Genomic DNA, 19,676 nt, shown 5'->3' on the forward strand with positions numbered 1-19,676 from the left:
CGACGCCTTTTTTTTACATTTTTGTTTAAAAAGGTAAGTTTTATATAATATTAAATATACGTTTCACGTATAACGTGATTGACTTGGAATACTCCGAGCCCACGCTGTTATTCATAGCGACGCATTCATACTTTCCCTGATCTGTTACATCGGATTCTATAATCTGCAAGGCACCTGAAACATAAAATGTGATATTCTTGAACAGCATTCCTCTCAGGATTTTCTTGTCCAAAGAAAGATCAATGATGCGATCGCAGATCTCGTATATGTCATGTCAATAGAGACAGTTTGAATTTGGCGTAATATGATTCTTGGAACAGACGTAAATAAGTATTGTGAAGTTTGAAGCGAGTCTCTCACAGGCATGCTTTGAAAACACGAGTTGTTTTCATTTTCAGCTAACGGACAACGCAGGCATCAACACTGATCGGCAATGTCAGCGACAGGTGGGGGGTAACCGTGCCTTCCCGATTGTTTGTTTTCGTACTCTTATATATGACTCCGTGATTGCGGAAAGGACATTGCGCCTCGGGCCGACGAACGACGCGCATACCGCGACGCTTAATAGTACGAGTGTCGGTTAATACACGTTTCTTTGTCTCCGAATCTTACTTGCGCGAGTGTTAGAGCTAGAGTCAGTGTCGTCGCCAGTGCTACGATGGAGTATCCGGGGGTGCTGCGACGAAGGACCAGAACCAGAAGGAGGACGTCGGATCGAGAAGTCAGGATGGAGAGAGGACTTGGAGCGCGCCGAGAGACGTAGCCGAGGACAGCGATACATCATGTATGGTATTCGAGGTACCTCGAGTCATTATTATTACGCAGGATTTTTCTGATTTTAACGGACCTTATTCGAAGTAAGGACATACCCGAGTCGAAATTAGATCAGCATTCATAGTTTATCATCTGAAAAATGATAAAATAGCTTGAGATTTGATTATTCGTTAACCTAATTTCACGTAACATGAGTTCTACTTTTCTTTTCTCATAAAATATGAATGTCTATTCAAGCAATGCTGCTGAGGCAAGCTAAGGTTTATGAATACAAATTTGTAATTATGTTCTCAATGAAAAATTGCATATAATTTAAAAAACTATGAATAATGATCTTAGAATCTGATATAATTTTACAAGTGTTGATTTTTATTCGTCTAATAATGTTCAGATTGCTGTTTTCGTTTAGAATCTGCTAGAATGTCCGTTTCTCATTCTTGTTTATCCTTCTTATTGTATCGAATCTGAATTAAAATCTCTATTAGTGAAATAGCATTATTAGACATAACCGTTGTCTTTTTGCAGCTTCAGCTCTTTTAAGAGCTACAATTCTCATCATTCTCATTAGAAAAAAGAAAAGAAAAAAAAGAAAAGAAAAAAGGAAAAAAGAACTTTAAGAATGATGAGAATAAAAAGTGTTTTTCATCTCCCCATTTCCTCTAATTCTTATATGATTATTTAATCCTTATATATTTATCTCACGCGCAGTTCTAACAAAGGCAGTTCTATTTACGATTTTATCTTTGTTCTTTTTCTTGCGCTGTTAAGCGAATATATAATCAACATCAACAAAAATTGCTCATTTATTAATCAAGAATATAAGGATTAAGTACATATATATTATCGAGATAAACGAATATTAAATAATTGCGGAATATGTCGCTGTTGAAGACTCATCATGGGCGAGACTGCGACAATAGCGACAGATGTAATGTTCAGGTAGGACAAAGCTTTTTCACTATTGCGCATTTAGATATTCTGCATTGATTTTTCAAATTGAATGCAATTTGCAGGATTAATGTAGAATTAATATTTCGACTCGGGAAAGACTTTTTTTTATCAAATACTAACTTGTAGAGAACTGTCCATTTAAATGTCTGCAAGAAAAAAACGTAGTTAATTTGTTGAATAAATTAGAGGAGTAAGTACCTGAAAAATGAGAACGAATTGTCATTGCACTTAGACAATCTTCTGACACTGATTTATGGTATTGATCGATATCCCATTTTCGGTACTGATTTACTCTATCATTTCTCTACAAGAAAAAAAAATTCATACGAATCGTTCATTTATCCGCGTTAATTTGATGAATAAATTAAATATTGATCGGTCTTCAATTTTCGGTACTGATTTATTCTCTCATTTCTTTATAAAATAAGAAAAATTGATACAAATCATTCATTTATTCGAGTTAATTTGTTGAGTAAATTAGTGGGGTAAGTACCTGAAAGATGAAAACAACTTGTCATTGCACTTGGACAGTCTTCTTGACATCAATTTATGGTATTGATCAGTCTTCGGTTTTCGGTACTGATTTATTTTCTCATTTTTTTACAAGACAAAAAAAATTGATACGAATCATCCGTTTATTCGAGTTAATTTGTTGAGTAAATTAGAGGGATTAATACCTGAAAAGTGAAAACAAATTGTCATTGCACTTGGACAATTTTCTGACACTGATTTACGGTATTGATCGATATTCGATTTTCGGTACTGATTTACTCCATTTCTCTATAAGAAATAAAAATTCATACGAATCGTTCATTTACCCGCGTTAATTTGATGAATAATTTAAATATTGATCGGTCTTCAATTTTCGGTACTGACTGATTCTCTAATTTCTTTATAAGAGAATAAAAATTGATACGAATTGTTCTTTTATCCGACTTAATTTGTTGAGTAAATTAGTGGGGTAAGTACCTGAAAGATAAAAACAACTTGTCATTGCACTTGGACAATTTTCTTGACATCGATTTATGGTATTGATCAGTCTTCGGTTTTCTGTACTGACTTATTTTCTCATTTTTTTACAAGACAAAAAAGATTGATACGAATCGTTCGTTTACCCGAGTTAATTTGTTAAGTAAATTAGAGGGGTAAGTACCTAAAAAATAAGAACAAATTGTCATTGCACTTGGACAATTTTCTCACACTGATTTACGGTATTGATCGATATTCGATTTGCGGAGACTGATTTACTCCATTTCTCTATAAGAAAAAAAAATTCATACGAATCGTTCATTTATCCGCGTTAATTTGATGAATAAATTAAATATTGATCGGCCTTCAATTTTCGGTACTGTCGGACTATTTCTCTAATTTCTTTATAACAGAATAAAAATTGATACGAATATTCCTTTTATCCGACTTAATTTGTTGAGTAAATTAGTGAGGTAAGTACCTGCAAGATGAAAACAACTTGTCATTGCATTCAAATAATTTTCTAACGCTGATTTACGGTATTGATCAATATCCGGCTTTCGGTACTGATTTAGTCTTTGATTTGTCTATAAAAGAAAAAAAGATTGATACAAATTATTCATTTGTCCGCGTTAATTTAATGAAAAAATTAGATATTAAACGGTCTTCGATTTTTGGTACTGATTTATTTTTTCATTGTTCTATAAGACAAAAAATTGATACGAATCGTTCGTTTATCCGAGTTAATTTGATGAATAAGATTAGAGGGGTAAGTACCTGAAAAATGAGAACAAATTGTCATTGCACTTGGACAATTTTCTGACACTGATTTACGGTATTGATCGATATTCGATTTTCGGTATTGATCGATATTCGATTTTCGGTACTGATTTACTCTTACATTTCTCTATAAGAAAAAAAAATTCATACGACTCGTTCATTTATCCGCGTTAATTTGATGAATAATTTAAATATTGATCGGTCTCCAATTTTCGGTACTGATTTATTTTCTCATTTTTTTACAAGACAAAAAAAATTGATACGAATCGTTCGTTTATCCGAGTTAATTTGTCAAATAAAATTAGAGGGGTAAGTACCTGAAAGATGAGAACAGATTGTCATCGCACTTGGACAATTTTCTTGACATTGTTTTATGGTATTAATCGATATTCGATTTTCGGTACTGATTTACTCTTTCATTTCTCTATAAGAAAACAGAAAATTAGTACGAATCGTTCATTTATCCGTGTTAATTTGATGAAAAAACTAGGTATTGATCGGTCTTCGGTTTCTGGTACTGATTTATTCTGTCATTTCTTTATAAGAAAAGAAAAATTGATACGGATCGTTCGTTTAACCGAGTTAATTTGTTGAATAAATTAGAGGGGTAAGTACCTGAAAAATGAAAACAAATTGTCATTGCACTTGGACAATTTTCTGACACTGATTTATGGTATTAATCGATATTTAGTTTTCGGTACTGATTTATTTTCTCATTTTTTAAAAGACAAAAAATATTGATACGAATCGTTCGTTTATCCAAGTTAATTTGTTGAATAAGATTACAGGGGTAAGTACCTGAAAATTAAGAACAAATTGTTATTGCATTTGGACAATTTTCTGACACTGATTTATGGTATTAAACGATATTCGATTTTCGGTAATGATTTACTCTTTCATTTTCCTATAAGAAAAAAAATTCATACAAATCGTTCATTTATCCGCGTTATTTTGATGAATAAATTAAATATTGATCAGTCTTCGGTTTTCGGTACTGATTTATTTTCTCATTTTTTTACAAGACAAAAAAAATTGATACGAATCATCCGTTTATTCGAGTTAATTTGTTGAGTAAATTAGAGGGATTAATACCTGAAAAGTGAGAACAAATTGTCATTGTACTTGGACAATTTTCTGACACTGATTTACGGTATTGATCGATATTCGATTTTCAGTACTGATTTACTCTCCCATTTCTGTATAAGAAAAAAAAATTCATACGAATCGTTCATTTATCCGCGTTAATTTGATGAATAAATTAAATATTGATCGATCTTCTATTTTCGATACTGACTAATTCTCTAATTTCTTTATAAGAGAATAAAAATTGATACGAATCTTTCTTTTATCCGACTTAATTTGTTGAGTAAATTAGTGGGGTAAGTACCTGCAAGATGAAAACAACTTGTCATTGCACGTGTACAATTTTTTGACACTGATTTATGGTATTAATCGATATTCGATTTTCGATACTGATTTACTCTTTCATTTCTCTATAATAAAACAGAAAATTAATACGAATCGTTCATTAATCCGCGTTAATATGATGAAAAAATTAGGTATTGATCGATGTTCGGTTTTTGGTACTGATTTATTCCCTCATTTCTTTATAAAAAAAGAAAAATTGATACGGATCCTTCGTTTAACAGAGTTAATTTGTTGAATAAATTAGAGGGGTAAGTACCTGAAAAATAAGGACAAATTGTCATTATACTTGGAGAATTTTCTGACACTGATTTATGATATTAATCAATATTCAATTTCCGATACTGATTTACTCTTTCATTGTATTATAAGAAAAGAAAAAATTGATACGAATCGTCCATTTATCCGCGTTAATTTGATGAATAAATTAAATATCGATCGTGCACGATGGGGGGAGAGGGAGAGGGATGGGGATAGGTGGTAGAAAGGCTGCTAGGAGAGGGGGGATGAGAGAGGAGGAGGAGTGGGGGGGGGCGTGAGGGAGGACGAAGAGGATTAAAAGAATGAGAGAGAGAGAGAGCGAGGGAGAAAGTGTGAAGGAATGGAATGAATGGAGGAAAGCGAAAATCGGCGGTAGGAAATAAGAATTATACGAGTAACAGCGATATAGAAATATAGGTATATACATATGTATAAGAATAGATGATAAGCGATCAATTAATTATAAGAGATAACCGAGCGAGTAGATGTAAGATATTTGTAAAATAGATTTAAGGAGGGGCGGGAGATGGGAGTGTGTGTGTGTGTATGCGAAGGGATAGGGGCGAGCGTAATAGGAAGTAAGGAGGAGAGATTATATTGGAATTTGTAACACCGCCAGGGGAATCAATAAAGTATACATACAATTAAATATTGATCGGTCTCCAATTTTCGGTACTGATTTATTCTTTCATTTCTTTATAAGAGAAGAAAAATTGATACGAATCATTCGTTTATTCAAGTTAATTTGTTGAGTAAATTAGTGGGGTAAGTACCTAAAAAATAAGAACAAATTGTAATTGCACGTGGACAATTTTCTGACGTTGATTTACAGTGTTGATCGATATTCGATTTTCGGTACTGATTTACTCTTTCATTTTTCTATAAGAAGAAAAAAATTGATACGAATCATTCGTTTATCCGAGCTAATTTGATGAATAAATTAGGTATTGATCGGCCTTCGATTTTCGGTACTGATTTATTCTCTCATTTCTTTATAAGAGAAGAAAAATTGGTACGAATCGTTTGTTTAACCGAGTTAATTTGTTGTGTAAATTACAGCGGTAACTACCTGAAAAATGAGAACAAATTGTCATTGGACAATTTTCCGACACTGATTTATGGTAGTAATCGGTATTCGATTTTCGATACTGATTTACTCTTTCATTGCTCTATAATAAAAGGAAAAATTCATACGAATCGTTCATTTATCCGCATTAATTTTTTTTTTATTATATATAAGTGGTCCATGGGACAATTAAATATTCGTATACATGTTGCCGTATCAAAGTCTCCTGTATAATAAACGATTTGACACGTCTGGAGACGCATTATGTATCCGTTGCTCGCATCCCATTCCTTTCGTCCTGCTTTCCTGTATAAAATGTCGAATTGAAACGTATTAAAAAGTATTGACATTTTGAATATGTCTGAATTCTGAATCTTTTTAATCCGAAGAAAAGGATTGAAAAGTATTAGTTTCTATTAAATTTTACTGCGCTAAATGCGAGACGGTCTCTTTCGCCCGGGTGCCTCACCAGGGAAATTTCTCTGGTACGCTAAATCCCGGTAAGGCCATCAGTCTTTGTAGTATATTTCGTCGGTGCATAAGATTTATATTACCTGTACATACATATTTTGAAACATTTTCTTTGAATATTATATCAAACGGATTTTGCGTGTCGCGTAATATCCTTCGGACTATACGGACATTATTATTTTGGTCATTTTGATTTCTTTGGTATTCATTGAATTATCCAGAACGCACAACTGCCATGTTGAACGACTCAATTGTCGTGTGAAATGTTTCGATTTTCACAAATTCATATAAAATTTTTCATTTTTCACTGATTCACAGAAGTCTTCCACTTTTTATTAGTTCACGCTAGAGAAAAGATTCATGATCGTTGCCCCGAGCAGCTGCAACGCTTTTCGAATCATCTATGTCTGCGAGCTTTTACTCCTCAGATTTCTGTCATTAATAACTCGATAATTATTGCGAATCTCGCAAAATGGTATAGGACTTTTATGTTTGTCTCAACCCAATCTACCCTCACACTTGGGGTTGGCAGCTAATTACCGGACACTTTGTATGATCTTCATGGTATTAATCATACACAATGTCAATTTTTTTGTATATGTTAACATGTTAATTTATGTTATAAACGCGTAATAATGTGCGAGACCGTGCTTGTCAAGTGCGCTATTATGGTTGTAGCACGGACATAAACCGCCTAAAAATGGATATAGCACGGACTGCCACCACATACAGGTTTTACCGCCGAAACCTGAAAGTGGATGTAGCATCGTAGTTCCCCTCTCCAAATTCCATGTAAAGAAGGATATAGATAAGCAAATTGAAAGTTCAGTGAAATATTTCACGTTTTGAGAATTTACATTTCACGATTAACATTTGAATCAGTCATTATATTTACTTACATTATATTATTATATTACATTACAACTATAAATTTTAGCTACATAATGCTTATTAGCACTTTACATTTTGTATACTATAATTACATTTATATGGTAATTATTTGTAATTATCTGTATTACAGAAATATTGCTTTTCACTTTTTTACAATTCACTTTTCACGTGAAATTACTTACTGTGAAAAGTGAAAAATGAAAAAGAAGTTCACATGAAAGATTCATGATCGCTGCCTTGTACCATCGCGATACAAATTACCAGCAATATAAAAATATCGTATAAATATATCGTTACTATCGTTACTATAATAAGTGCCTGAAAATATTATTTACTTTTCTCCGAACATGGAGCACTGAGTTTCGAATACTTTCGGTGATCGTAGGAAGTCAGGAGAGGTGTCATTTTTTTCGTCTCGTCGAGCAGAACTGAATGCTATTCTAAAAATTCACAAAAGACGCCTGGTTTAGATTTTCATTTTCATAGGCTCATGAAATTTATACCTCCGGACCCCTCGGGGTCTCCTTGGCCAATATGAAAATTTATCCAGGGCACGGACGAGATACTATAAAGTGTTGACTGTTGACCTTAAGCCCGCTCTACATTAGTCGCAAGACACAAAATGCAAGTCGTAGAAATCCACCAATCATAGTCGAATGTTAAGAGAATATTCGACTGTGATTGGTGAATTCCTACGACTTGCGACTTGCGTTCTGTGGCTTGCGACTAATGTAGAACGGACTTTACGGGATTTAGCGTACCAGAGAAATTTCGCTGTGCACTAGTCCTCTTAGGAATATCGTGACCGAAATATGAAATATAGCTCGAAATAAGCATGGATGGTAACAGATATCCCGAATTTCATATTTCAACCACGATAATCCTGAGAGGCCTTCTACAATAAGCAATTAAGCCAGCAGCACACGATGCTTGTTTCGTGCTGGATTGCTTGCTAGATGAAAATACTGCGTTCTGATTGGTACATTTCCGAAGATGAATGGAAATACACTAATCAGAACGCAATATTTTCATCCAGCAAGCAATCCAGCACGAAAACAAGCACCGCATGCCGCTGGCTTTAGTCATAAGCTATAAGCTAAGTGACCAATCACAATTGATTATTTCAAAAATAATCGACTGTGGTTGGTCAATTTCGTTACAACTTTATGACTAATAGCTTATTGTAGAAGGCCTATGAGAGGGCGATTCTCTGGTATTCTAAATCCCATAAAGGCCCTTCTACAATGGTTGCAAGAATAAGGGCAAGAGCACAGGCTTTTGCATAAAGCCAGCGGCACACGGTGCTTGTTTTCGTGCTGGATTGCTTGCTGGATGAAAATACTGCGTTCTGATTGGTATATTTTCGAAGATGGATGGAAATGCACCAATCAGAATGCGATATTTTCATCCAGCAAGCAATCCAGCACGAAAACAAGCACCGTGTGCCGCTGGCTTTACACATAATACATAACGCATAAGAGAATAAACCAATTAGTTTTCTTCATTTCCCTCCTCAGGATAGAAATGAAGAACTCTGATTGGTTGATTCTCTTATGCGTTGTGTATTATGCGTTATGCAGAAGTCTGTGCTCTGGCCCTTTTTTTTATTCTTTTTGGTCACGCAGGGGAAATCCTTAAGGCCTTTGCACGTAGAAAATCTGTAACTACAACCGTAAGGTCGTAAGAAAACTGACCAATCACAGTCAATTATTCTCCTTACAATAATAGAGGAATAATCGACTGTGATTGGTCAGTTTTCTTTGGCCTTACATTTAAGGTTAAAATTCTTCTACGTGTAACGGCCTTTATGGATATCCCCGATCCTGTGGGGGGAATCAGGGGTTATGTCGGACTCTTACCAGCTAAAACCCCTGAGGGGTGCCTACCGTTCGGACCTTGGTGGGGGGAGTCAGGGGAACTACGCCTGTATTCCCTCTCCGATCTGTGCTCTGGCCCTAAGCAGTAAAGCCAGCGGCACACAGTGCTTGTTTTCGTGCTGGATTGCTTGCTAAATGAAAATACTGTGTTCTGATTGGTACATTTCCGAAGATGGATGGAAATGTACCAATCAGAATGCAGATTTTCATCCAGCAAGCAATCTAGTACGAAAACAAGCACCGTGTGCCGCTGGCTTAAGAAATAAACCAACTACAATCGATTATTATAAGATTAATCAACTGTGATTGGTCTATTTTTACTACTTGCGCTTACAGCCTTAGGGAATGTTCCGATATTCACTGCCCTAAAAATCACAGCACTAAAAATCTATAGTATATGTGACATAAGCTATATATTTTCAGTACTGATAGTGAATATCGGAACGCAACCTTATTCTTGTAGCCATTGTAGAGGGCCTTAAGACTATAATGATTTTTATCAATATCTCGTCGGTGCTAACGATTTTGTTAACATTTCGTCGGTGATTTAACTTAAGACATTGTGATTTAAAAATTGCGACTCAACCAAACGACTCTGCGAGCGCATTGTAAATCCGGCCTTGCACTGCTGGAAGTGTCGCGCCGGCCATTGCGCGGTCGTGTTTTGGTTCCGGAAAAATGGCGGACTCTTGTTTTCAAGATCACTAGTACGGAGCCTGACGACAATTTTGAAATATATAATCTCGCGAAAGTTGACATGTCGTGCGTATAATAATTGCAGTCACGACAGCTTGCCAGTGTGAGAACTCGAGTGCGTGTGATATCGCAGTGCTCGCTGCTCTTGATCACCGGCGTCGTCGTCTCGACAAGCGGTGTACGTACCAAGCGTGCAGCACACAGGATTCCGAATTCAGTGTTATCGGGTATGTTTCTACCGTGGATTTAGTCGGCGCGTGTGTATGTCTAGAGACTCGACATACGGTGGCTCGCAACTTGTCAGATGGTCGCGCGTCATCGCTGGTCGCTCTAATCCCAACGGTGTTTACGATCTCAACCGCTAACAACGCGATTTGGTTAAGTCGCTCGAACTACTGGACAAGCTCCGTACATATGATACCGGGACAGGACCGCGCGTGTTCCTCTCGGTGGTTCACGTTACGATGTGATGCACAGGCATCGTGGCTGTGAACTGATTGTCAGATAAGACGCGTGAACTCACGATGGCGAACAGTGATTTCGACGTGGAGCTCTTCGAGCGAAGGCTCCACACACTGAAGGACTCTCAGGAGTCCATACAAGGGCTCTCCGCGTGGTGTCTGGAGAGAAGACAACATCACAAGAAGATTGTTGCCACTTGGCTGCAGGTCTTGAAGAAAGGTAAACTCCAAATAATGTAATTTTTACTTTGTCTTTCTATTAGACTGTAAATATAGTAAGACAACTATAGTGTACATGTCAAAAAATAGCTAACAACAATTCCATTGTTGTTGGAGAATATAATATCACTTTTGAGGTCTAATTGTTTTTTCTAAAATATTTCTTTTTTCTGACAGTCAAAGTGGAACATCGTCTCACATTGTTCTACTTGGCAAACGATGTTATTCAGTATTCAAAGCGGAAAAATTTTGAATTTGTGGAATCATGGGGCACAACTCTGCAACGTGCTACAACAATGGTCCGAGATGAGAAAGTGAAACATCGTATATTGAGAATCTTTAAAATCTGGGATCAACGACAGATTTACAATGAGGAGTTTCTCACTGATCTATCTGGATTGATTTCGGCGGCTCCAAAAAAAAAACTGGAGCCTCAACCGGCTGCTCCAACTGAGGAATTTCAAGCAGCTCTGTTAATCTCAACGATGAGATCATGTGCAACTCTGGAACAAGCGACTGACGCCAGGCTACGTGATTTACGAGAAAGTAATATAGACATAGAAAACGCAGAAGAACTATGTTCGTCGTTAAAAGACAGAAGGCGAGTGGAAGATGCTGAGAAAGAAGTTGAACTGGCTGTACGAAATGTTGAAAATTATGTACGTGCATTAGAGGCAGAGATTAGAGAAAGGACACAAGTGGTCGACTTGTTGGAGCAGGCAGATCAATTTTATGAGACTCAACGTGGAGAAGTTAAAATAGTGTCAAACGTAAGTGTCAGATATTACAAAAAGATTCGGTAATGTTTATTCTTTTGCTGTTGCAATGTACCTTTTCCTAAACAGGCATACCGAAATTTCGGTAGTCGTGTGAAAAACCTGAAGAAAAAGCTAGACGAGCTGCTGCCGACTTTAATCTCTCCGATACCGTCGCCCGATGTGAATGCACCTTCACCGAGTCCCGATAGTGATATAGAACTTCCAGGAGATGAAATTCAAGCAACGAATCCGTCGAGGATAATCGATGTAGCGCCACCAACTCTCTATGGGTCATATACTCACGAGTATGATCCTGTACCTGTGCCTGCTCCTGAAATGGTACAGGCTAACGAGTCAGCAGATTTTACCAACAACTTTCCTTCCTTCATGGGAGGAAATGTGGATTTTGGTAATATGGTGAGATGGAGCGACAGTCCCATAATTTTGTTGTGCAAAGTCCAAAGGTGTAATTAGTAATTTTGCGCTGTTACGAGTGTAATTTTTGACAGATTGTACAAATTATTTCTTACTTTCTTTAGAGAAATTTGTTCAACGAAAGGCCCGCGACGCCTCCTGGAATGTCTGAACAATACAATGACTCTATAGAGGTAATTACGTTCGCGATGCCATGCTCAAGCGCGCACGCGCGTGTTTGTATGTTATGCTGTTTTTCTATTTTCAGGCGAAACCTATAGAGGTGATTAATATGAGACCTTCGAAAAACGAGAAGAGCAACTCGGAATTCAATGTGTCTAGTTTCTTGAAAACGCTTCTTCCGTCTTCCGACGGGACGCCGGATCCGGGTGCTATACCGGGTCTAGGTTTGGACGTATCTGACGGTCAAGTGGGCTCGCCACAACGTCCTAACTACAGACTCTCGCCCACGTTAGGGCAGCTTCCCGTAACGCCTGTGATCTCAAGAATGATCGGTAGTCAGGGTGCATCATCCATTGGTGGTTTAAACAACTGCCAGATGAGTCATAGTACCCCTTTGCCAGTTCGCAATTTGTCCAGTGAGTCACACACACCTTCTCCGTATTCCAGTCAAAACAGTCAGAGTAATATAACCGGTCCCTTCGACGGTCCCGCGAACGCCAACACGGTTAATCCATTACCTCCTCCACCTTTACCGCCTATCTTTCTCGACGATGAGAACTGCTATAACAAGCTGCCGCCCAAGTTTCCCACGTGGACTCCGCCGAACGAGAGCGTCAAGGAACCGGTCAAATGGGAAGAAAAGGGTACAAAAGCAATGTTTTGCAAGTTTAATAGTTCACTTCTTCGTCGTTGCGCGTTACCGCGCAACATATACTTCGTAATAAAGCAGATTTCACTGTGTATTCAGGAAAAAACAGCATGAATCCCACGTGGCCTGGCGAATGCGACGACAAGAACAAGAGCTCGTGGATGGATGGTGAAGGGGACAGGTGGGACTCTAATAATGATTCCACGTGGCCGAGGACGAAAAACGAGATAATCTCCGAGACCCCAGAATCACCGCCCATGTATGAAAAGGCCGGTTTCGCCGAGCCGGTCGAATATAACGAGCCCCAGCCGCAGGAATCTCTGAATAGCACCGGGGACGTGGATCATAGGTAATATGATTATTAGTTGCCCTTGTCGCTGCGGCATCTTTACGCATAGAAACTTACACATACGAATCTGTTTTAATCATCGATCAATTTAATCATCGCACGACGATCGTCTGATTTTCAAGATCATTATATCGTCGTATCGTTTGTACAGAGTGATTCCGATCCCATTGGCTATCGAGAATCAGTTGCCATATCGCCTCATAAAAGCGGCGGACGTAGATCATCGTAATTTGATCAGTCTTACTGGTAGTCCTGCGAATCACAACAACCTCAGCGATTTGTCTCTCTCTTCTTTGCCAAATAACAATAGTTTGTGGTCCACTGGTGACCAAGATTATCGGTGAGTTTTATTACAAATCTTTGTATCGCTCGTAACGTAACATGTTGTTCGTCATTATGCACGTCATGATCTTACGTTTCTTTGTTTTACTTTCTCCTTATAATCCAGGCGACACATGCAACCCGGTGACATTGTCGAAAGCGTAGACATGGAAATGTCAGACGATGAGAACGACAACAAATCAAAGGGCAGAGTTCTCGTCGATCTGAGGTCTCAGGATCGTGACATGCGTGTAGGAACATCACTGTCCTCGTCGCATTTGGACATGGACATGCGCATGATCCCACTGCCCTCTGGACAAATGCCTGGTTCGCGTGGTCAACTGGTGCAAGATGGTCGTTTGCTGCACACGGGTCCACCTCCACCGCCGCCGCCGCCGCAGTTTCATCAAAATCAGGGCGGTGGTTTTCGGCAGGAACAATCCGATTTTCATCGCGGCCAGTCGGTAGATTTCCACTCGAATCAATCGAATTTCCATCAGAACAGACCACCGCCTAATTTCCTGCAGAGCTCGCAAGACTTTCATCAGAATCAACAAGACTTTCGTTCGCACCATCAGTCTCAGCAGGACTTTCATCCTTCTCAGCAGGACTTTGAATACCGCGATAGGCAGCACGATATTCGTACCAAACAGGATTTTTTGACGGAGTCGCCGAATCGTGGCAGGTACTCGCAATCGGCGGACCGCGATCATCAGCACCGCGATAATTTGTCCTTCCATAGGAACGACAGGAGCAATCGTAGTGGTCGCGGATTTCCTAGGAACCGTCGGGACCGATATTCCGATGATCACAACATGAAGCAACGAAATCTCGTGAATAGCCGCAAATCGAGATCGCAGGATCAGCAATCGTCACCCGAGATCTTGCCAAATAGCCGGCCACTGCTGCTGCAACCGCCCGACACTGTCGTCATTCTCGACGACGAGGGTATGCCGATCGGCATGCCGGAATTCGATTCGCCAGAGAACGCACCACCATCGACCAGTGTGACGACTCGGGAGTCTCAGGAGCCTCAGGATCGCGATGATAATAATCAAAGTGCGACGTTGCTGACACGCCGGACATCGCGCGACGCTTCAAGCTTGCAGGATTCCGAACGTAACCAACAGCAGCAACAGCAACAACTACCAGCACTACCACCACCACTACCACTGCAACAACAGCAGCAGCAGCAACAACAACAACAACAACCACAACAACAACAACAACCACAACAACAACAACAACAACAAGACTATCCGGTGGGCTCGAGTATCGCATCTGATCACGAGCAGGCACCGTCCTCAATCGGATCGGATGATCAGCAATCAATGAATCAAGTGACGGTCATTCCGATAACTACGGATAGCGACGACGTGCAACAAAATCAGTACGTTCCTATTTCAGAGTACGAAGAACACGTAGATTCGGAGCACTCGGTGGCCACGGAGAAGATAGCGAGCGATGAGAACGAATCGGTGCACGAGGGGCAAAATGCGAGTTGTGCGGAGAACGAGCGGTTGACGAGCGAGCAGGCAGGTACAGTCGTGCCGAGCAACGAATTGAAAAGGCCCTCTGCAAACGGCAACTTCGACGAGCAGACGCACGAAGATAACCCCAACAAGAAGAGGACTCTTTTACCGAACGGGCCGCAAACGTCGATCGACTCCGACCCAAACAGTGGTCCCTCACCGCACGGTATGTCAACTCCGACGGAGGTGCACTCGGTGATGCACGAGCACGACGGTCACGGTTCACCGTCACCGTCGCCGTCGCCGTCGCCGAACTTCCGGCCGCGCATCGGCGTCTTGGCGCCTTTCCCACCCTGGCGAGGTGGACCTCCCAGAGGGACTAGAGGAGGATTCAGAGGTGGGCCACGAGCGCCATGGTTGGACAGCAGAGGGCCACGCGGACCCGGAGCTGTCAACTTCCCACCGAGGGGATTGAAACGTGGCGGACAGTTTCGTGGTAGTAGTTTCAGAGGCCGAGGACGAGGCAGTAATTGGTAGAGATATCGATAGTGATAGGGTCATACAGCATTGTCATGATAGTACGACTTGGTGATTATTGACAGAAACGGCTATGATCTTACAGCCGAATTCTATGAAAGGAAACGGTACAAGAGAGAGAGAAAGAGAGAGAGAGAGAGAGAGAGAGAGAGAGAGTGTGTGTGTGTGTGTGTGTGTGTGTGTGTGTGTGTGTGTGTGTGTGTGTGTGTGTGTGTGTGTGTGTGTGTGTGTGTGTGAGGAAGAGAGAGCGCTATGCTCATAAAGAAAGCGCCTTTTGTACTCTGTAAATAAGCATACCGTCGATTTTGCGAGTTGCGGCGGCACGCATAGCACGAAATTGTTATGGGTGACGAGCGCGCGCGCGCACGCACGCATGCACACACACGCATACACACACACACACACACACACACACAGAAGCGTGCGCGCGTGTGCGCCTATGCATACATTATGTACACAGAAGCACGCGCGGTTGTATCCAGTGGTAAGATCTTCCGTGTTAAATGTTTCACACATACATACACACAGATATACACTTCCGTGTGCGATTGATTCGCCTATATAAATATATAAATAAAAAAATTATCTAGGTATATCGTAAATATAAATATGCATACACACACATGTACGTGTTTTGTTAAGTCTAGAAGTTTATCGAAGCGGCTTTGCGCACGCGTGCGTGCGCGTACTACACGCGCGCGCGCGCACACGCGTGCACACACATACACACATATATTAACCACATATTTCGATACATACAGAGAAAAAATACATACACACACATATACATATACATATATGTGCGCATGTAATTGCTATTATGATAGTAATTAGAGTCACATATGATATGTATGATGACTCGAGGTGCGATACGCTGATTAGTCGCTCCGATAATGACCATGCTACACCACTTCCTCGTGTAGACTTTCGTGTAAGAAGAACTTGTGTTGTTCTCGCGTACTGCGTCTAGAGAAGATGGATTATAGTACGTCAGACGAGTCGACTTGTGGAAGAGTCGTTTTGGTAGGAGCGAGCGAGATTGTGCATCGTGATTGTGACAACTCTAAAGTTAGGAATTGAAATCTCGCAGCACATCGTGGCGCTTTCAATTCCTGACCGAAAGTCGCGTCGCACTCTTGATCGCAGAAATGGATTCTATGAGTTTCCTATTATTTCCTTACCTCTCCATGTACTCTTATATATAGAAATTACTTTGTCCTCTTTCTTCCTTCCTTCCTTCCTTCCTTCTTTCCTTCCTTCCTTCCTTCCTTCCTTCCTTCCTTCCTTCCTTCCTTCATTCCTTCCTTCCTTCCTTCCTTCCTTCCTTCCTTCCTTCCTTCCTTCCTTCCTTCCTTCCTTCCTTCCTTCCTTCCTTCCTTCCTTCCTTCCTTCCTTCCTTCCTTCCTTCCTTCCTTCCTTCCTTCCTTCCTTCCTTCCTTCCTTCCTTCCTTCCTTCCTTCCTTCCTTCCTTCCTTCCTTCCTTCCTTCCTTCCTTCCTTCCTTCCTTCCTTTCCTTCTTGTTTCATCTGTCCACGTTTCCTGTCGTTCGGTCGAGGTCCATCTATAAGAAGAAACAAATAGAATGAAAAAATACAAGCGTATCAGTGAACCCATTTAAAATGTATTAATAAAATATAGTGTTTACGTTTTGGTTCGCTTCATACATTTTCCCTGTTATTTCCGGAATGTATTACATAGTGAATGTTTCTCGGTAGGTCGTATTACCATGTTTTCGTTCATAAAACGGCAATAAATGAGGAGTCACATTAAGTCAGTCCACAATACGTCGTTTTCAATTGTATTTGTTTGCGTGAACCACCGAAAAGAGAAAAGTAACATGTGGTTCGATTTAAGGATGTTGATTCGTTTAATTCGCGAATAAGCTATCGATAAGGTGCTCTGTAATTGCTGATATTTTTCCGTGGTTGTGACCGGCAAAGTGAGGAGATGTAAAACGAACGAAACTAGAGGACGATATGCTTGCTTTGTTAGTAAAGTACGGATTGCTTCTATCAGTTTACGATTGTTTGACGACGCATCGTCGGTCGTGAACAATCGTCTTTATATTAATAACAACAACGATAATACAACAACAACAACACCTCGATACCGACTCTTTGAATCTTGTCGACTAGTCAATTCTACTTCTTTTACGTTTCACTGAAAGCAAGCGAATCGTTGCAGAGGAAGAGTACATTGATACTGAATGCGCACATGAAACAAGTGTAGCAAACGCAAAAAATCCGTGGAATTATGATTGTTTAATAAAATAATAACCGAGGACCTTCCTTCCAGCTTTCAAGTTGATACGCAACCGTATTCCCGCATTCAATACAAACATGCGACGCATTTCGCTCGATAAGTCACCCGGCTTGCAAAAATGTATTTAATTACTACGTCACATACATTTACCGATCGTACCTTTTTCTTTTACAAAAGAAGCTCGCAATCTCGACGTGAGAGCAACAAGCGTCTTCACATATGTGCATCCTCGTTTGATTGATTTTCTCTCGTAAACGCAACACACACATACATATAAAGAGACACGAAGAAAATGGGATATTGCTCCAATTTATCGATCCGCCTTATCGCTTCTCGCCGGCTTCATTTTTCCCGATCTAATATGTAGTATTGAGATTTAATTATGCGCTCCTTACACACACACACACACACACACACACACACAACACATACACGCACGTGGGAACAGTATTTATCAGTCGGAGCGAACGAACGTACGAACAAGACAGAATTAATCCTTCAATCCTTCGCGAATAAGAGAAGAGAAAAGGAGAGGGCAGGAGAGCGCGGGGAAACATGTAAAATACGCGTGGAATACGGTTCAGATGCTATGTAATAAAGAGGATGGCGTATCCTGAGATCGAGGGATTATTCGTGTATCTATATTACCTACGAGATGATCTCACATCTGTGTTATATTGTAGCGTCGCGAGGGCAATCGTGTGAAATTTCTCGCGGGTTTTAAAATTATCGCGGTGTGTTTACGCACTACTGACGGTCCCAAACAGATGTAAATTAATAATAGAATTCTATCTTTTAGCATAATGTGTTTCCGTTCTTTTGGAAAATGGAATTTGCCGAATTAAACGGTCATTAAATTGTTCACTAGTCACGATTGATTGAAGAAAAATGTCCCGTTATTAATTTCATCGATCCTGTTGCATGAATCAATTATTCGCATGTGTGTTAGTTGCAATATTCAACAATCAGGCATTGCCGATCGTTTGTTACAAAATTATGTTGACGAAATTATGTTTTAACGATGTGATTTATTTTAAGAGCGCATATCGACATTGTTATTGTTTTTTGGCTATTTTTACATATCTTATTTTCAGCTAAGATGTATCTCTTATTTCAATTGTCTAATTATTTTACTAGTTATAAAAGTTGTAGTGAGGAATAAGCGATTGAGCCAATTCCCCATTCGAGAAACCAATGAAAGCTCAGTCAACGACTATATCCAAGATTCAAAATTTATCGACAAACGCGATTGACCATTTAAATTTTTGCATGAGCAGAATTTTGTTTTTTTTCAAAGTACTACTACTGGGGGGTATATATCGTGTTTGAGGCAATCTGTATTCACACATGATATCGCACTGTTTCTTCCAAATTTCGCATTTTTGTTGGAGAAGCTACGATAATGGAACTGCCCTTTCCCAGAGGAAGAAAGGGTGAGAGAGGGAGGAAGGGAGGGGGAGAGAGAGAGAGAAAGAGAGAGCCCAAACTTCGAAGAGACGTTCCAAAGACGTCTAAGATGCTTTATTTTTTTCTCAATATCTTTTAGAAATTTGTGCTCTCTGGGTCGTTATCGAGGTCGTGACACTTGAAAAGTAAATTCAAAATAAGGATTCTAGTTAGGAAAGTGCCTTTTTTGATTGAAACAAATTTTGCATCTTTCGTCTGAGAAATGCATGTATAATATCGTATCGTATTCTGATATATGATAAAATGTGTAAATGTTTTTGCAATTTAATTAAACGAGTCTGCCCGAGCCGATATGAGAGACTGAAGAAGCTGAGAGGAGAAAGGAAATGAGTGAGTGAGTGAGTGAGTGACTGAATGCGTGAGGAAGCGGAATGATCGATGCCGAGTCCTATTAATAAGTGATATTTGATTATCACATTAAAT

General features: G+C 39.6%; 1 protein-coding gene across 2 annotated transcripts; it reads left to right on the forward strand.

Annotated features, from left to right (window-relative positions):
* The first annotated feature begins 10,093 nt into the window (after positions 1 to 10,093).
* On the forward strand, positions 10,094 to 15,675 carry LOC105191187 (Uncharacterized protein KIAA0460). 2 transcript variants are annotated; one of them, XM_025302937.1, is made up of 8 exons: positions 10,094 to 10,842; positions 11,019 to 11,611; positions 11,687 to 12,016; positions 12,139 to 12,207; positions 12,282 to 12,840; positions 12,927 to 13,194; positions 13,346 to 13,534; positions 13,643 to 15,675. In XM_025302937.1, the coding sequence occupies exons 1-8, from the start codon at positions 10,686 to 10,688 to the stop codon at positions 15,522 to 15,524; spliced, it is 4,047 nt and encodes a 1,348-aa protein (XP_025158722.1). In that variant the 5' UTR covers positions 10,094 to 10,685; the 3' UTR covers positions 15,525 to 15,675. The 2 variants fall into 2 exon arrangements, with proteins under 2 accessions (XP_025158722.1, XP_025158723.1); XM_025302938.1 differs by having other exon boundaries at positions 12,945 to 13,194.
* The last annotated feature ends 4,001 nt before the right edge of the window (positions 15,676 to 19,676 follow it).

This window comes from Harpegnathos saltator, unplaced genomic scaffold, assembly GCF_003227715.2.
Source record: "Harpegnathos saltator strain DR-91 unplaced genomic scaffold, Hsal_v8.6 scaffold519, whole genome shotgun sequence".
NCBI classification, from domain to species: Eukaryota; Metazoa; Arthropoda; class Insecta; order Hymenoptera; family Formicidae; genus Harpegnathos; species Harpegnathos saltator.

Bases quoted from the DNA above. Each gene is read 5' to 3' on its own strand.
- LOC105191187 (XM_025302937.1), top strand. From the start codon at position 10,686: ATGGCGAACAGTGATTTCGACGTGGAGCTCTTCGAGCGAAGGCTCCAC. The intron at 11,612-11,686 runs GTAAGTGTCAGA...TTTCCTAAACAG, and splicing joins AAGTTAAAATAGTGTCAAAC to GCATACCGAAATTTCGGTAG. The intron at 12,017-12,138 runs GTGAGATGGAGC...TACTTTCTTTAG, and splicing joins ATGTGGATTTTGGTAATATG to AGAAATTTGTTCAACGAAAG.